The following is a 16,183-nucleotide window of genomic DNA, read 5'->3' as shown; positions in this document are numbered from 1 at the left end:
TGGATTTCTTCCAGGTATGTTCTTATAGATCTTGATCTGGCTTTTGGGTGACCTTTTCTAAATCTTTTCTATCTTCTATTTTCTAAATCTTTTCTCAATCCGCACCAAGTCGGATACATATTTGGGTGCAACCTAGACACTTTTGGGAGGGTCTGACAAACCCAGGTGTTCGATCGTTGCTCCGGGACGTTTTTGCCTTGTATCTCTTTTGTTTTGTGTTCCTTCTCTCTTATTTTTTTGTCTTTATATCAGATCTAATCAATTTGGTTTATATCTGTCTTATCTGTCGTCCCCTTCTTGATCAAATCTTGTCGGGTTGCTGTGATAAATCCTCTCATCTTTTGCATCTGAATGTCAGATCTGACGTTAAATTAGTTTTTGATATTTTGTTTTCTATCTAGTTTGTCAGAAAAATTGATATTCTCTTCTTGATATGAGATCTGAATATCATGAGTTTCGGTGAACTCGATCTGATTTTCTCAATATTCTAAAACTTTTTCTTGATTCATCTTGATATCATGTCTCATTAGATCTGGATATCATCAGTTTTTATCTATATTTGGACTGGGTATTTCTTTCTCATTATATATACATATATATTTTTATATATATATATATATATCAATTTCTTGTTTTGACCGAATTCTATATATACAAAGTATCTTGGTTCAAGGCTTCTTAAAAAAAAGCGGAAGGAAATTCTTACTTGCGTATTTACGTATTCTGCTTTATTCGATCCCTAAAAAAAGGGATCTTGTTTATGCCTTGATACCTATGTCACATGGGTGCGGGTGCGGGTGCGGGTGCGGGTGCGGGTGCGGGTGCGACACGGGTGCGGCGCAATTCCAAAAAATTTGGACACGGGGACTCGGCTATATATATATATTAAAAAATATATATTATAAATATATATATTTTAAATATTATAATTATATATATAACAATAAATTAACACATAAAGATTGTAAATTTTAAAGAAAAAAAAAGCAATTCTTAACAACACAAACTTACCAAAATATAACACATAAAGAAGCTTGTGAGTGTGATAAACAATAAAACTTATCATAAATCTGCCGCTAGAACTCGCCATTATATCTGAAAAGTGAAAACTGAAAAGAAAATAATTAAATAAGTAAATAAAATAAAGTTAATAAAACAGGGAATATTGGAGGGGCCGAGCCCCTCTTCTGCGAGCAGAGGGTGCAGGGAGGGGGGCCGAGCCCCTCCTCTGTGAGCAGAGGGTGCAGGGAGGGGCCGAGCCCCTCCCCTGCGAGCAGAGGGTGCAGGGAGGGGGGCCGAGCCCCTCTTCTGCGTGCAAAGGGTGCAGGGAGGTCCTCTGCGAGCAGAGGGTGCAGGGAGGGGCCGAGCCCCTCCCCTGCGAGCAGAGGGTGCAGGGAGGGGCCGAGCCCCTCCTCTGCGAGCAGAGGGTGCAGGGAGGGGGGCCGAGCCCCTCCTCTGCGAGCAGAGGGTGCAGGGAGGGGGGCCGAGCCCCTCCCCTGCGAACCGAGGGTGCAGGGAGGGGGGCCGAGCCCCTCCTCTGCGAGCAGAGGGTGCAGGAAGGGGGGCCGAGCCCCTCTTCTGCGTGCAAAGGGTGCAGGGAGGGGGGCCGAGCCCCTCTTCTGCATGCAAAGGGTGCAGGGAGGGGGGCCGAGCCCCTCCTCTGCCAGCAGAGGGTGCAGGGAGGGGCCGAGCCCCTCCCCTGCGAGCAGAGGGTGCAGGAAGGGGGGCCGAGCCCCTCTTCTGCGTGCAAAGGGTGCAGGGAGGGGGGCCGAGCCCCTCCTCTGCCAGCAGAGGGTGCAGGGAGGGGCCGAGCCCCTCCCCTGCGAGCAGAGGGTGCAGGGAGGGGACGAGCCCCTCCCCTGCGAGCAGAGGGTGCAGGGAGGGGGGCCGAGCCCCTCCCCTGCGAGCAGAGGGTGCAGGGAGGGGCCGAGCCCCTCCCCTGCGAGCAGAGGGTGCAGGGAGGGGGGCCGAGCCCCTCCTCTGCGAGCAGAGGGTGCAGGGAGGGAGGCTACGAGCAGGGTCGACATACCTGACGGAGGGGGAGACAGTGGCTGCCTGTCGCCGGAGTTCGGATCGCCGGCGTGGTTGCAGGAGAAAGCTGCAGGGGCTGAGGGGGAGAGGCAAAATCGAGAGGGTAAGCCCCTCTCCCTGTCGATAAACCCCTTTTAGGGTTCGGCTGCCAAAAAAAATTTGGATCTGGGTCGGGTTTGGACCCGACCCGGATCCAAAACAAAATTTAAAACTCGAACTGGACAATTTTGGACTCGGTCAAAATTGACCGAGTCCAAAATGTGGTCGGACTCGGCCCGGACTCGTTGACCGAGTCCGACTCGGAGTTGACCGAGTCTGGGCCGAGTCCAAAGCCGCACCCGAGTCCGCACCCGAGTCCGTGCGTGTCGACGTGGGTGCGGCAACCCTTTAGCCGAGTCCGTGTGACATAGCTTGATACATGTTTGAAGTAGGTCATTTGTCTGATATTTTTGGCTTCATATATATTTATTTTATCCCTTCTATCATCTCTTATTGTTTAAAGGATCATTTGATATGGATTTGGGTTCCTCTCCAAATCTGTCTTCTAATTTTCTTCCACAGTTTGTTTATAAAAAAACTCAATAACTCTAATTTCCTGATTTGAAAAAAGAAAATTACTCTCTTTATAAGGAGTCAGGATCTGTCGGGACATCGGGATCGGCCCGTCTCGGTTTCAGCAATGTTTACTTTGCAGGATAAAAAGGATGAGAAAGGATAGGTCATTTCTTCATCCTAGATCAAGAATCCATAGTTCGTCAGTTGGATGAAAAGGGATTAGGCCCTCGTATATCAATTCAACCATTTCGCAATAAGTTTTGATTGATGCCCCATATGATTTTACGGCTATGCAGTTATGGATGCATTTAGCATGGACTTATTCTCAGATATTAGAGTCTAAGGTAATATTTTTGAAGCGTGAATTTCAAAATTTGAAGAAAGACAACACCACCTCTATCACGAATTACCTTAATAAGATAAAGGGCATAACCGATCAGTTAGCCCTAATCGGGTATGAACTATTTGACAAAGACAAAGTACATCAGACCCTAAATGGTTTAGGGCCAGATTGCCATGTATTTTCTACCATTTTAGAGTGTCTTGAAGCTCTCCCTACTTTTGAACATCTGTGGCCTAAGTTACTTATGAGATGTCTCTTAAAGGCCTATAAGACAGTGTAAATAGAGGACAGGGAGATTCTCAAGATGTGTTTTTATACTAGATCCTTCCGTGGGAGGCGTCACAGATTCTGTGGAGGTAGAGGATGTGAAAGAAGAAATGCAGCAAGGTGAGGTTTGTTGCCTACTCCGAATATGCCTTTTTTAAACAATCAAGGAGGAAGAGCATCCCTACCTGCGACGTGTGTAAGAAACTTAGGCACATACAGGCGAATTGTTGGTTCAAGGATGATCCCAAGTATAATTCTCGGTTGAATATGGTTCAAAACAAGTCAGAAGGTGGAAATACATGGCAACAACAAAAGGCACAATCAAGTGAGACCAGATTAGTTCCTTATCATGATAAAGACAATGTTGTGACTGAAGACGGAACTCAGTACCCCATATCTCATGTTGGTTGAGTCTCCATTCCTATTTATAGTTCTAAAGTCCTCTCCCTATTCAATGTTCTTTATATTCCTAATATCAAGAAAAACTTGATATCTGTTTCTAAACTTGTAGCTGATACAAATTCAAGCATCTCATATCTCATTTACCCTTGATTCTGTTTATGTTAAGGATCTTCTCACGGATAACTCCTTCATTGAAGGAGAGAGATGCATGAATATGTATGTCTTCAGGGAGAACCAAGTTGAAAAAATAACATCTAAAGTGCTTCACAAACTGAAGCTGCTGTCCTTGTCGTCATCTTCTTTTATTTATGTCTCTAGTATTGATGGGTCAAATAAGCCTGAAATATGGCATAGTCGTTTAACTTAATGTAATAGGTCTTTTGTTGAGGAATTTGTTTCTAATCATCTTATTCCTAAGTCCGGTATATGTCAAATGTCTAAAGGTTCTTTATGTTTAAGTTGTTCAATATGTAAGAGTCATATTTTGCCCTTTCCTTCATCTATTAATAATACCTCCAAACCTTTTGAAGTAATTCTTTATGATGTCTGGGGTCCTGCACCTAAGAATTCATTATCTAAAAGTAAATATTATGTCACATTTGGATGACTTCACTCGTTATACCTGGATATTTTTTATGAAGCATAAATCTGAGGTATTCAACATATTTCGCAAGTTTCATATGTTTTAATAACCATTTTCCTTGTCCTATTCTTAGTTTTAAATGTGATAGAGGTGGAGAGTTCTGCTCAAGGGAATTCCTTGACTATTTGAATGATAATGAAATTAATCGTAGAATATCTTATCCATTTACACCTTAATAAAATGGTGTTGCCAAAAGAAAACATTTTCATATTATAGACAGCAGTCTTGCGATGATTCATGTTAACAATATGCCCATGATTTTATGGACAAAAGCCTTTCATTTTGCTGTTTTGTGATAAAGCCAATGAAAAGGTTGGGAAATAAATCCTTCTTTAAAAGTTATATGGGAAGAATCCAGATTACGATGAATTAAAAGACACGTGTTATGTGCACATAGATAAGTCCTTGAGGATCAAGTTCGATGAAAGGGCTTATGTATGCGGGTTTGTTGGATATGCAGATAACTATAAGGGGTACCGCTGTTATGATCATGTTGCAAGGTGTATTAGAATATCCCGAAATATTGAATTTGATGAGCTGGTATTTCAGAACGTTACCAAAGAAAAATCTGTTCAAGATACGTTAAAATATGCATCACATACAAAATATTATCAGCCGTGGCTGAATACTGAACTTCTTGCCTTTTCCAACCTTGAACATTATGCACAGGAATGTACTAAAGGTTCATCTAACTTAAATGATGAAGAGCTGCAGCCTAATGTGCAGGATAGCGATCCTAATGATGGACAACCACCAATTGAATCTCAAAGGTACAAAGGAGGTGTTGTATATACTAAAAGGCCCATAGAATCAAGCACAAAACCATCTTTAGGAGAAACCCTTCATATTCCAAATGATATTGTTGAACCAAGGAGATCGACAAGGATTCAACATCTAGTTGAAAGATGGGTAAGTTATGACAGTTTCTTTGGAGAACACCAATTATTTTAAACTAAATTAGTCAAACACGGTGAGCCCAAATCTTATAGTCAAGCAATCAAACATAAAAGATGGGTAGGTGCTATGAATGAGGAGATGAGAGCCTTATAAAGTGGCAAACATGGGATATAGTCCCAAGACCAAATGATAAAAATGTTGTTGGTCCAAAATGGGTGTATAAAATAAAATATAAGCCTAATGGTACTATAGAAAGATATAAAGCCAGACTCGTTGCGAAGGGTTATACACAAGAATACAGTTTGGAATATGATGAGACTTTTAGTCATGTTAAAATGTGCAATCTCCGGTTAATTTTGTCTCTTGTTGTTGATCATAAATGGGATCTAAATCAGTTAGATATAAAGAATGCATTTTTACTAGGGGTGGCAATTTCTGACCCGACCCGCCAACCCGCCTCTTAGGCGGGTTCGGGTTTGGCTATAAACAGGTTCGTGTCATAAACGGGTTGACCCGCCTAACCCGTTTATTAAACGGGTCCGGTTCGTGTTAAGGGTATGCCAACCCGGCTGACCCGTTTAATAAACGGGTTAGGCGGGCGGGTCAACCTGCCAACCCATCCGCCAACCCGTTTATTAAACGGGTTGGCGGGTCGTGTCGGGTTACCTATTTAATAAATGGGCCGGGTTTGTGTTTGCCACAGCCGACCCGTTTAATAAACGGGTCGGGTTCGGGTTGAGGTATGTTGACCCACCAACCCGCTGGGTCGACCCACCAACCCGACCCGATTGCCACCCCTAATTTTTACATGGTGACTTGAATGAAGAAGATTTCATGGAACAACCAGTGGGTTATAATGTTGTGGATCCAGATACTCATGTTTGCAGATTAAAAAGAGCTATATATGGATTGAATCCAACTTCAAGATCTTGGTTTGAAAGTTTTTCTTTAGAAATCCAAAAATATGATTTTCAGAAATCTTCATTGGATCATTCCTTTATTTTCAAGAAATATGAGATAATTACTCTCTTATCCATTTATGTTGATTACATTATAGTCATAGGAAATTCAGAAAGTCATGTCAAAAACATCAAACTACTTTTGAGCGTGAGGTTTCATATGAAAGATTTTGGGAAATTGAAAGATTCAACATAAGTACATCATGGATCTTCTTAGCAAGACAGGTATGAACGACTGCAAGTCATTGTCAACCCTAAATCCTGTCCATCAAAGATTGAGTAGTGTAGATGGAGAGTTGTAAAGAGACCCCACTAAATATAGAAGCATAGTAGGTATGCTTCAATACCTTACTTTTACTCACTTTGATATTACATATAGAGTTAATCAAGTGTCTCAGTGGCATGACCCGATTCCTAGAGGAGTCAGTCCTGCAGGTTTGGCTCATGAAGCGGGTTGGGCACGAAAATCAAGGCAGAAGCAGGGTGTGGCTGGAAGGGAGAAAACAGGTTCCCGACTGGCCGACAAAGAGCGGGGTTGGATGGACGGGTGAGGGAGCAAAATCTTTCCCTCAAGGAGCACTCACACACAAGAATCAAAATGAAACTCAGAGGTTGAACTCAATAAATTTCATTAAAGAATAGAGTTATACATGCCTATTTATAGAACAAAAAGGAAATCAAGATAAACTTTACATCCACAGTCCCTCCCTGGATGAGATTCCATGGGGGTCGTCCCACTCTCTTGAGGAGTCTGATTGTGAGTGGGAGTCCTGGAGGAAGTGTGAATCTCTGAGGGGGTGTCCCACCATAGTCCCAACTTAGGTAGGATTCCAGGCTGAGTGGGTTTCCCTCGGATGGATCCTAGGGCTGGGTGGCTCCTCTGGATCAGATTCTGACTGGGGCAGATCTTCTGGGTCAGACTTGGAGCAGGAAAGGGTCCGTAACAATCCACTCCTCTCAAACACACTTTGTATTCAAGGCGGAAACTCTAGTACTGGGCTGCCAACCGGTCTTCCTCTTCTCGTCCTCTTGAGTCAAATATCAACGTTGACCCTTTCATCTGGTTGTAGCGGCAACTTCTTTCCTTATATAGTTCGGCAACTTTTAAGTTGAGGTGGCAGACAATGATCTTCTTGTGTTGGTTTTGTTCCTCACCGTCACTATTTTCACTATCACTATTTACAAGATACATATGCATGGTTTTACATACATGACCAAGGTGCCAAACCTCATCACAATGGTAGCACATCCCCGTCCTACGTCGCTCAACCATGGCATTGTGAGACTCTTTTTTAACATTCAATTTTACATGCACGAAATCAAAAGGGGATTTAAAAATAGGTTTGAATCCACTCAAATCAGCTGCTGCACTGGATTCGCTTGATCTGTATCTGAAGGGAGGACAAATTTGGTTATTCTGGGATCCGAATCCGAATCTCGCTCGGATTCTTTTCGATCCCTGCATCTTCTTTTCCATCAACCATGCTTGCTGATCGCACTCGAGGACGCTAAAGGGACGACTGGCTTGCGCTTCAGTTTGGAGCTCGGAACGAAGGCCCGCGGTGAGAGTCCCAATGAGTGCTTCTTGGGAATGATCGACCCCCTAATTGTTGAGCCCTTCGAACTCAGCCTGGTACTCCACTACGCTGTTAGTTTGCCTCAGTTCGGACAATGTTTGGCATACTTATAGATTTGCATAGTTCCCTTGTTGCAGAGGCATCTCCTTGATCGGTTGGGGTGCCGACATGATTATGCATGCTTCTTCGAAGAATGATGCAAGATTCACATCATGAAGAACTAGATTTGTTTTCTGACAAACTTCGTATGGTCCCACGAAGAACGATGGAAGATTTGCAAAATAAATGATCCAAGTCCAGAAGAGATTTTTCACGTTGCTCGGCGGATTCTCACTGCCACTTCGTCGTGTCTATCTTGTACCTTCCATGCTCCTCCATGAAGCATTCACGACACTCCTTTGTAATCAATGAGTTGGCGTATTTCAGCATCTATGCCCCCGGAGGTCCAATTTTGGGTATTTTGCGTTTTGTGCACAATATATGCCAAATTTGAGGTTGCGGCTCATGTGGTTGGCTAGGAAATTTAATTTTGAATCCAATGCAATAAATCGTGTTGCAAAATTCCTCACGGATTGATGAGAATCACGATTCTGCTGTAGCAGACTAGGTACTGCACTACAGTGCCATGCTACAGTACTGCGAGAGGTTCAAATGGTGCAGAGGGCTAGGCTAGGGTTTAAGGGTGGCTATGAGCTTGGTGTTCTGGTCATAGGTCTCAGGTATGTAAAATTTTATTTTTGGTGATTTTTAAAGGTTTTTAAGGGGTCAAAAATAATTTATTTTCGGGATGGGACAAGACGTTATAGGTTTCGTTTGGTTTTTGGGCTCTAACACATTCCAAAGATCGAACCAGATCTCAACGACCCAGATAATTTTTGGGGATCTGTAAAATGTGTTTGAAAGCTAAGACATGTATGCTCCTAGGGTAAAAATTTCAGGATTTATGGATTTGAGATTAGGCCTAGGGAATTTTTTAGTACTGTCAAATTGCAATGATGAATTTTCGAAAATCGGATTTGGATGCAGGCCTATACCGTTCCTTCCTAAGAATAATCAGATTCTAACAATTCAAAATTTAATTTAGATGCACAAAAATTGAGAAGGTTGTACAAACGGTGAAATCGCTGCATGAAAATCGAGAAGGGTGTGGGCCCTTGTTGCGTTGCTTAGTGCAGTCTGACTGGTCGCCGTGGCTTCTCGGGTACGGTTGCTATGGTACCAAATGTCATGACCCGATTCCCAAAGGAGTCGTTCCTGCATGCTTGGCACGAAAATTGAGGCAGAAGCATGGGCACGGTTGAAAGTGAGAAAACACGTTCCCGACTGGCCGATGGAGTTGGATGGACGGGTGAGAGAGGAAAGTCTTTTTCTTAAGGAGCACTTACACACAAGAACAAGAATGAAACTCGGAGGTTGAACTCAATAAATTTCATTAAAGAATAGAGGAGCTATACATGCCTATTTATAGAACAAAAAGGAAATCAAGATAAACTGTACATCCACAATCCTTCCTTGGACGGGATTCAAGGGGGATGTCCCACTCTCTGGAGGAGTCTGGTGGTGAGTGAGTCCTGGAGGAAGTGGGAATCTCAACTTGGGTAGGATTCCGGGCTGGGAGGTTTCCCTGGGATGGATCCTGGGGCTAGGTGGCTCCTCTGGATAAGATCCTGACTGGGGGGCGAATCCTTTGGGTCAGACCTGGAGCAGGAAAGGGTCCGTAACACTAGGTTTATGCATATGCTAAAGGTCACTCATATGGAGGCAGTGAAACACATATTAAGGTATTTAAAAGGTACAATGGGAGATGACTTGGTGTATAAAAGAAGGTTACACAGACAAAATTTGTTGGCGTTATTAGCATTTTCTGATGCTGATTGGGCTGGAGATTCAGATGAAAGAAGATCCATTTCTGGTTATTGTGTATTTATTGACAGCAATGTGATAGCATGGAGCAGCTGAAAACAGTGAGTTGTTGCCAGGTCTAGCACAGAAGTTGAATAGCTATGGCTGGAGTCACTTCAGAATTGACATGGATCATGTTTCTTCTTATAAAATTGGTAGAAAAAGTCTCAAGATCTGTTTTGTTTTGTGATAATCAAAGTGCAATCCAAATATCAATAAATCCGGTCCAACACAACAAAACCAAACATATTGAGATTGATCAGCTTTTCATTAGCCAGTAGAATGAAGAAAAAGAGTTAGTGACTAAGTTCGTTGGAACTGAAGATCAGATTGTAGATATTTTTACAAAGGGTCTGATAGTTAAGAGATTTTGGTATTTGAAGAAGTTGTCCATGGTGAATACCATGTACAACTTGAGAGAGGCTATTGAGATATGAACCTAAAGATCCAGATCTGGTTGAGTGTCTAGATCCATTTCACGTCATAGAGAGTCCTTTATATTTTTAAACTTTCTGTGTTACTCTTTTGCCCTTTTATTTGTATTATATTAGAGATAAACATTGGAGCAATATTGTAAAGTGTGAAGTCTGTTATTATAAAAAAAGGCCAGCCCACACGTCTCCTTCTCTTGAGGAATGTTTTACAGAAAAATAAACCTATCCACTCCCTTCTTTTTTTCTTTCTTATTCTGCTGTAAATCTGGTTCAAAGATCATGAGCCATATTTTATTCTCTCTCATGCATGTGTATTTGCACAAACACACATGTGCAAGGACATGCATGCATGCACATGTAGCACCCAAACTCGTAACAATGAATGGTGCATCATGTACTAAAGTAATTCATACACTTAACAATGAAAGGCTGATTTTATGGATCGTGATAAAGGTTTGTGTGCAATTGAATTTTTACGAGTATAAAGTCTTTTAATGAACACCTTATTTCACTTAAGAGTTCGGGTCAGTTCCTACAGATGCTGTTCCTTTTCCTAAAGAAAGGGTAAGGATGCAGGGTCCAAGTATGGATTTAGTTCTTTGAATTTGATTTTATTGTCACCAATCCACAATAGTGGATAACACCATCATAGCTTGGGGAAATCACAAAAACAAAAAGAAATTAATAGTCTGCTAAGAATTGTAGAAATAACATAAATACAAGAAAAAGTAGAATAACAGAAAGAAAAAGAGAAGCACAATATGCCCTCTCAGATATAATGTGATCTTCTAACAGTTGGATCCTACTTCTTGGGGAGACTTAAATAGAACTATGGCTAGGTATTTCAGGATTATGGAACAAGACCTGGGTGTTTGTTTTAGGAAGATCGATGCAAATAAAAGTCAATATGTGTGGGTTGTCATTGGGTAGGAGAAGGACCTGACCTGTTTTGATATGAACCTGATTTTAATCAGACTTAGCTAGGGATGCCTTTTAGTTGGACTAGACCTAGTTCAGGCATTATAAGCTAGACAGTCCAGCTTAAGATCCAAATCTGGCCCATTTGTGTAATCCAGCAACTTCTTCCCCCCATCCTCTTCTCATAGAAGGGTATTTAACTTGTTAAGTTGGGCACATTGCCTACCCATCTGGACCTGGACCAGGACCAGGGCAAGCCTTTTCTATATCAGATTGAACCAAGCCTTAGTCCGTGTACTCAAAGTTTGATCTATTGGACTTGACTGGGTTGGTATTGAATCCAGCCCATTTACAGCCCTAATGTGTGAAGACGGTTCTAACCACTTGATGGTAAACTTGGAAAGAACACAATAATGGAATATTAAGGGGAACACGAAGGTACTTGTCGATGCATATTCAAGAGGAGTTCATGTTTGGGCTAATATTATATGGCTTCATTACTACTCTTGGTTTGTCTTGGGAAACTTTCCATATTCAAGTGGGTATATTTGATAATGTTGCTTTTGAATATTTTATTCTATAATTCTCTTTATGCTGAATTGTGCTGATATCACACCTTGTACGGTTCTTTATTTCCTTTTTACAACAAAGCATCTTTTTTCCTTCCTAGAAAAGAGGTTTCATATGAAATTTGGCTATTGGCAAATCTGAAGCTATGGAATAAAGTCATTGATAAGCAGCATTTCATAGAGAAGATGATGCTTCTGCTCATAAAATAGTTTGATATGTTTTGGTGGAGCACTAAAGCAATGAAAATCTTCTAAAGGTAAAAAGAAATCAGTAATAATTTTTTTAAAAAAACGTGAAATTCCACTCAAAGAAAATATTGTATTGCTATAGTTGAATTCATTAACAATTTTAATCTGATCTATTAAATCAAAAGTTTCTGATATGGGTTAATGGATAACTTTAGGTGCCATTCATACTATGATGAATGATTCTCAACAACCCATGGTAGAACATCTCTTTCCTCACCATTTGTAGGATAATTTTTTTTTTTACATTCATTTGGAGAGTGACCGTATACCCTGCAGGACCATCCTTCCAAGGAGATGTGTGATAATGGGTTCTTGTATGTTGTTCAACATAGGATAAATGACATCTAAGGTAAACCTGATAGCGCTATCGTAAGGGGTATGTCTAACCTGAGCACCCTGGCAAGGCTCTACTTCCAATGGATGGTAATATAACTGATGGTTTCTTTAGATGCAAACTTTTCATGATTTATGACACTCAACAGCCTATGTCAGAATGTCTCCATCTTGGACATCCACACCTTGGGCTATGTAAGATAGGTACTTCTACAAGGCTCACATACCAATGCCTTACCCTATGCCACATGAATGCGGCTGTGGATACGAGGATACATCCATTTTTATGAAGTTTTCAGTATGAATAGCATATAAGGGGATATGATACAGGGTGAAAGTGGAGTATCCATGTGACATAGGTCTTCCCTGTTCGTACATTTATTGGTGTTGGGTACTCCTAGGTATGGGTCATCTAGGTTTCAATTTAACTTGACTCAATGTATCCATCTCATGATCCAATCAGTTTATGTTTTACACTAGATGTCAAAAGTATCTACTGCTAACTATATATTTGTTAGTTTTTGACATGCTTTATACTTTTTGTTTGTAATTTAGAGTCGTCTAGAGCATTTTGTAACTTAATTGTGTACTTTTTTATGTATTTGTATGCACACACACATCTCTTTGAGAATTTCCATGTTTGTACCCTGTACCTGCACCTGTATCTATGTAACATGGACCCTAGGCCATGGAAACACTTAGCATGTGTGTCCATGTCTCCTATGTCTACATGACAATGACAGCAAACATCCATGAAACTTCATAGATATGGTTATGCTTATACTTATGTTGTACACAGTCAACATAGTGTCCCTGAGCTCATCCTTTTTACTTTTTTATCTTGATCGTTTATTTTGTAGCTGTGTTTTTCCTTTTAAAAGTTCTCATCGATTACATGCATTTCAATTTTTAACTTGGATTTAGTGCTTAATGTTTAATAATCATAATAGCTTAGCATTGTGCAGAAGTTTTCATTAAGAGACATTTATGCTTTATTGCTTAAGATTAATTTTCTTTTTAATGTGAACAGGCACAAGCGTGTACAATCATATGCCCCATATCCTAGTTCTTCAAATTTTGCATGTGGTACCAAGCAAGTTCATGTGTCCTATATCCATGTTGGTGTCCATGTTACATAGTTCATACCAAATCATTAATGCCATTCATCCAGAGAGTGACTGTGTGCATTTTGGACACCATCTAGGCAAGGTGGTATATAACCAATAGGTTGTATAACTGATGTAGGTGGTACCTCTGACCTGATCTGCTTTAGCAAGAATTTAGTGTAATTTCTCAAAAACAAATCTTGAACAAATTCTGAACAGATGAGTTGCCTGGAAAATCAGTTGAATATGCTGAAACAAGAGTGAAAAATTCAGTTGCTTATATTGAAGAATATGTAAGCTACGTGTGCTGCATGATATCCAAGAAAAAAGGATTTAGATTACAGCCATCTGGCACATCTTTAAGTGAAGAAGGTAAAACTCTTGTTATGTTGATTGTGTTTCTAAATAAACATTATGAATGTTAGCAAAAGGAACTGGTGTTAATAATGTGGTGCTTTTTTTTTTGAATAATTCAAGGGAACACCCCTGGCCTCCCACATCACCGACCGCACATTGGCTGGCCTCCGGTTGGTAAAACCCTTGAGGTCCCCCCTGCCCACTGGGGAGTATACCTAGCTTCGACCTTGTGGCATGGGACGCCACCCGTGGGTTTCGAACTTGTGACGTCCTGTCAATTTGATGACATTCACTAGTCAGCCTTACCAGATGAGTGGAGCCCTTGTGGGCGTTAATAGTCTGGCTTTAGTAATTAGTGAGGCACCACTTCATTGGCTGGCCTCCGGTTGGTAAAACCCCTTGAGGTCCCCCTTCCTGCTGGGGAGTATACCTAGCTTCAACTTTGTGGCAAGGGACGCCACCTGTGGGTTTCAAACTTGTGACGTCATGTCAACTTGATGACATTCACAAGTTGGCCCTACCAGATGAGTGGAGCTCTTGTGGCCATCAATAGTCTGGTTTTAGTAATTAGTGAGGCACCACTTCATTGGCTGGCCGCCGGTTGGTAAAACCCTTGAGGCCCCCTTGCCCACTGGGGAGTATACCTAACTTCGACCTTGTGGCAAGGGATGTCACCCATGGGTTTCAAACTTGTGACATCCTGTCAACTTGGTGACGTTCACAAGCCATCCCTACCAAATGAGCGGAGCCCTTGTGGGTGTTAATAGTCTGGTTTTAGTAATGAGGCACCACTTCATGAATTTTCTAGGGGCCAAAGAATTCTGTGGACTTACTAGCATGCACTAAAATGTATGGATGTCTTTGCATGCGTGGATAACAAATTCACTTGCAGAGTTGTCTTTTTTTTTTGGTATAAAACTGCACTCAATGTTGCGGGCTGTTAAATTGCCCTTTGTTCTTTCTGGATTGGCTGATTTTCTTGAAATTTTTATGGTCTCCTGCATAATTGTTTCCACAAAAAAGAAGTCTTAACTATCCTTTCCAGGCTAAACTAATTCGTAATTACTCTCAATTATTATATGGAGAGGATGGTCTATATTATGAAATTCCAAAAGCTGTTTCTTTTGTGCATTCCGATTATCCCCAATATTCTGGAACAAACCCAGATTGTTTCCCAGCGGATTGGAGCTTCTCCTTTATTATCTTGTCATAAAAGTAGGAGTTGATCTTCAGCTTTAGTTAACGAAAGCTTTAAGCATGATAGTTCATTATTGTCTACTTTCTGTTAGTTTTAATTGTGGACTGAGGTTTTCTCATATCATTATGGCTTATGCAGTTCAAGTATGAGATTGTTCCACATGCCATAATTGCCCATGCGTAGAATTTATTTTTTCTGTATTGGTGCTTTCTTGAGCATATGCATCAATCTTTCATTATTTCTTTAAATTGTTTTGACGTGTCCTTGATCTGTGACGTCTAACGTATGCTTCTCCATGAACATGTAATGCAGGCACTGATTGCTGATTTTGAAGTCTCCGAGTGCATTTATTCAAAAACTCGGATTGAGGAAACCAACTCAGTGTGTCTGTGGTTGGGAGCAAATGTCATGCTGGAGTATTCCTGTGAAGAAGTGGGTTTGTAATGCATCTAGTTCTTTGCTACTAATATGTTGAGCTTTTATGTATTTAAGATGACAGTGATTTCTTGTTCTCACTGATTTAAGCAGGCTGATGCACTTTTGAAGAAGAATCTGGAAAATGCTAAAGCCAGTTTAGAGGTCATTGCTGCTGATCTGCAATTCTTAAGGGACCAAGTGACTATAACACAGGTAAAGTGATTCTGGGCTCCCTTTCTTTGTGGATAGATTTTTCCTGCAAATTGGTCATTGTGTTCTTGTATCAGGTTACCATTGCACGAGTGTACAATTGGGATGTTCATCAACGGAGGATTAAGCAAGCTGGTAAAGGTACTTGAGATGTTGTGCCTATCTAATCACCCAGTCTCTGCTAGGGTAGTGCATTATGTGGTATTTTTCTCGATTGCCAGTGGCTTTTACTTGTTCTTGTGTCTCAGTTTTATTTATTCCCCTTAGAACAAAAACCTGAGCAGGTCTTGGTTCTCAATCAAAGCAGGCAGGCAGATGCTTGCTTGTGGTATGTACCATCAGTCTAAATTTTTTGAAGAATTGTTGGAAAGATGGTATTGATGACGAAAATTTGTATGAGTGGACAAATCAAGAAAAAAAAAATGAACATTGAGATGCTGCACGCAAGGAAAAAAATATCCAAATGCATGAGAATCAGGCTAGTCCACTCTGTCATGTGTCATTTCTGTGGGAAAATCTAAGTTTGATCTAATATTGATCTACCTGATGATAGGCATGAGGTAAATGTATTTGTGAATGCTCTTCATTCTGCTAGAATATCTTGATCGTGCTGTGTTTAGTTCTGTTATTTGTCTCACTGTTGCTTATTTGCTTAGTTTATTTGTTAGTACCAAGATGTTAAAACAAATGTCAAGTTCGAAAAGCCTATCAATCTCCATTAAGTTCCTTTGATCTGTGAAGGATACAGTAATATGCAGCAAAAATCTCTAATAGTTATTAGATGAAGATTTTAGTACACCTGATAGTGAACACCAT

The 16,183-nt window shown here is 40.9% G+C and overlaps 1 protein-coding gene across 1 annotated transcript in view; it reads left to right on the top strand.

The window, feature by feature from the left end:
- The window catches only part of LOC149846239 (prefoldin subunit 3-like), a 29,818-nt gene extending 13,963 nt beyond the window's left edge, over positions 1–15,855 (top strand). Inside the window, exons 4-6 of the mRNA XM_089997899.1 lie at positions 15,053–15,172; positions 15,269–15,370; positions 15,445–15,855. Of these exons, the coding sequence (XP_089854025.1) occupies positions 15,053–15,172; positions 15,269–15,370; positions 15,445–15,516 (294 nt within the window). The 3' untranslated portion in view covers positions 15,517–15,855. The remainder of the gene's footprint in view (positions 1–15,052; positions 15,173–15,268; positions 15,371–15,444) is intronic.
- The last annotated feature ends 328 nt before the right edge of the window (positions 15,856–16,183 follow it).

The sequence above is a fragment of the Nuphar pumila genome, chromosome 2 (genome assembly GCF_984573655.1).
Source record: "Nuphar pumila chromosome 2, dmNupPumi1.hap1.1, whole genome shotgun sequence".
NCBI lineage: Eukaryota > Viridiplantae > Streptophyta > Magnoliopsida > Nymphaeales > Nymphaeaceae > Nuphar > Nuphar pumila.
The sequence above is the reverse complement of the archived record's forward strand: the minus strand, read 5'-3'. Positions and strand labels throughout refer to the sequence as shown.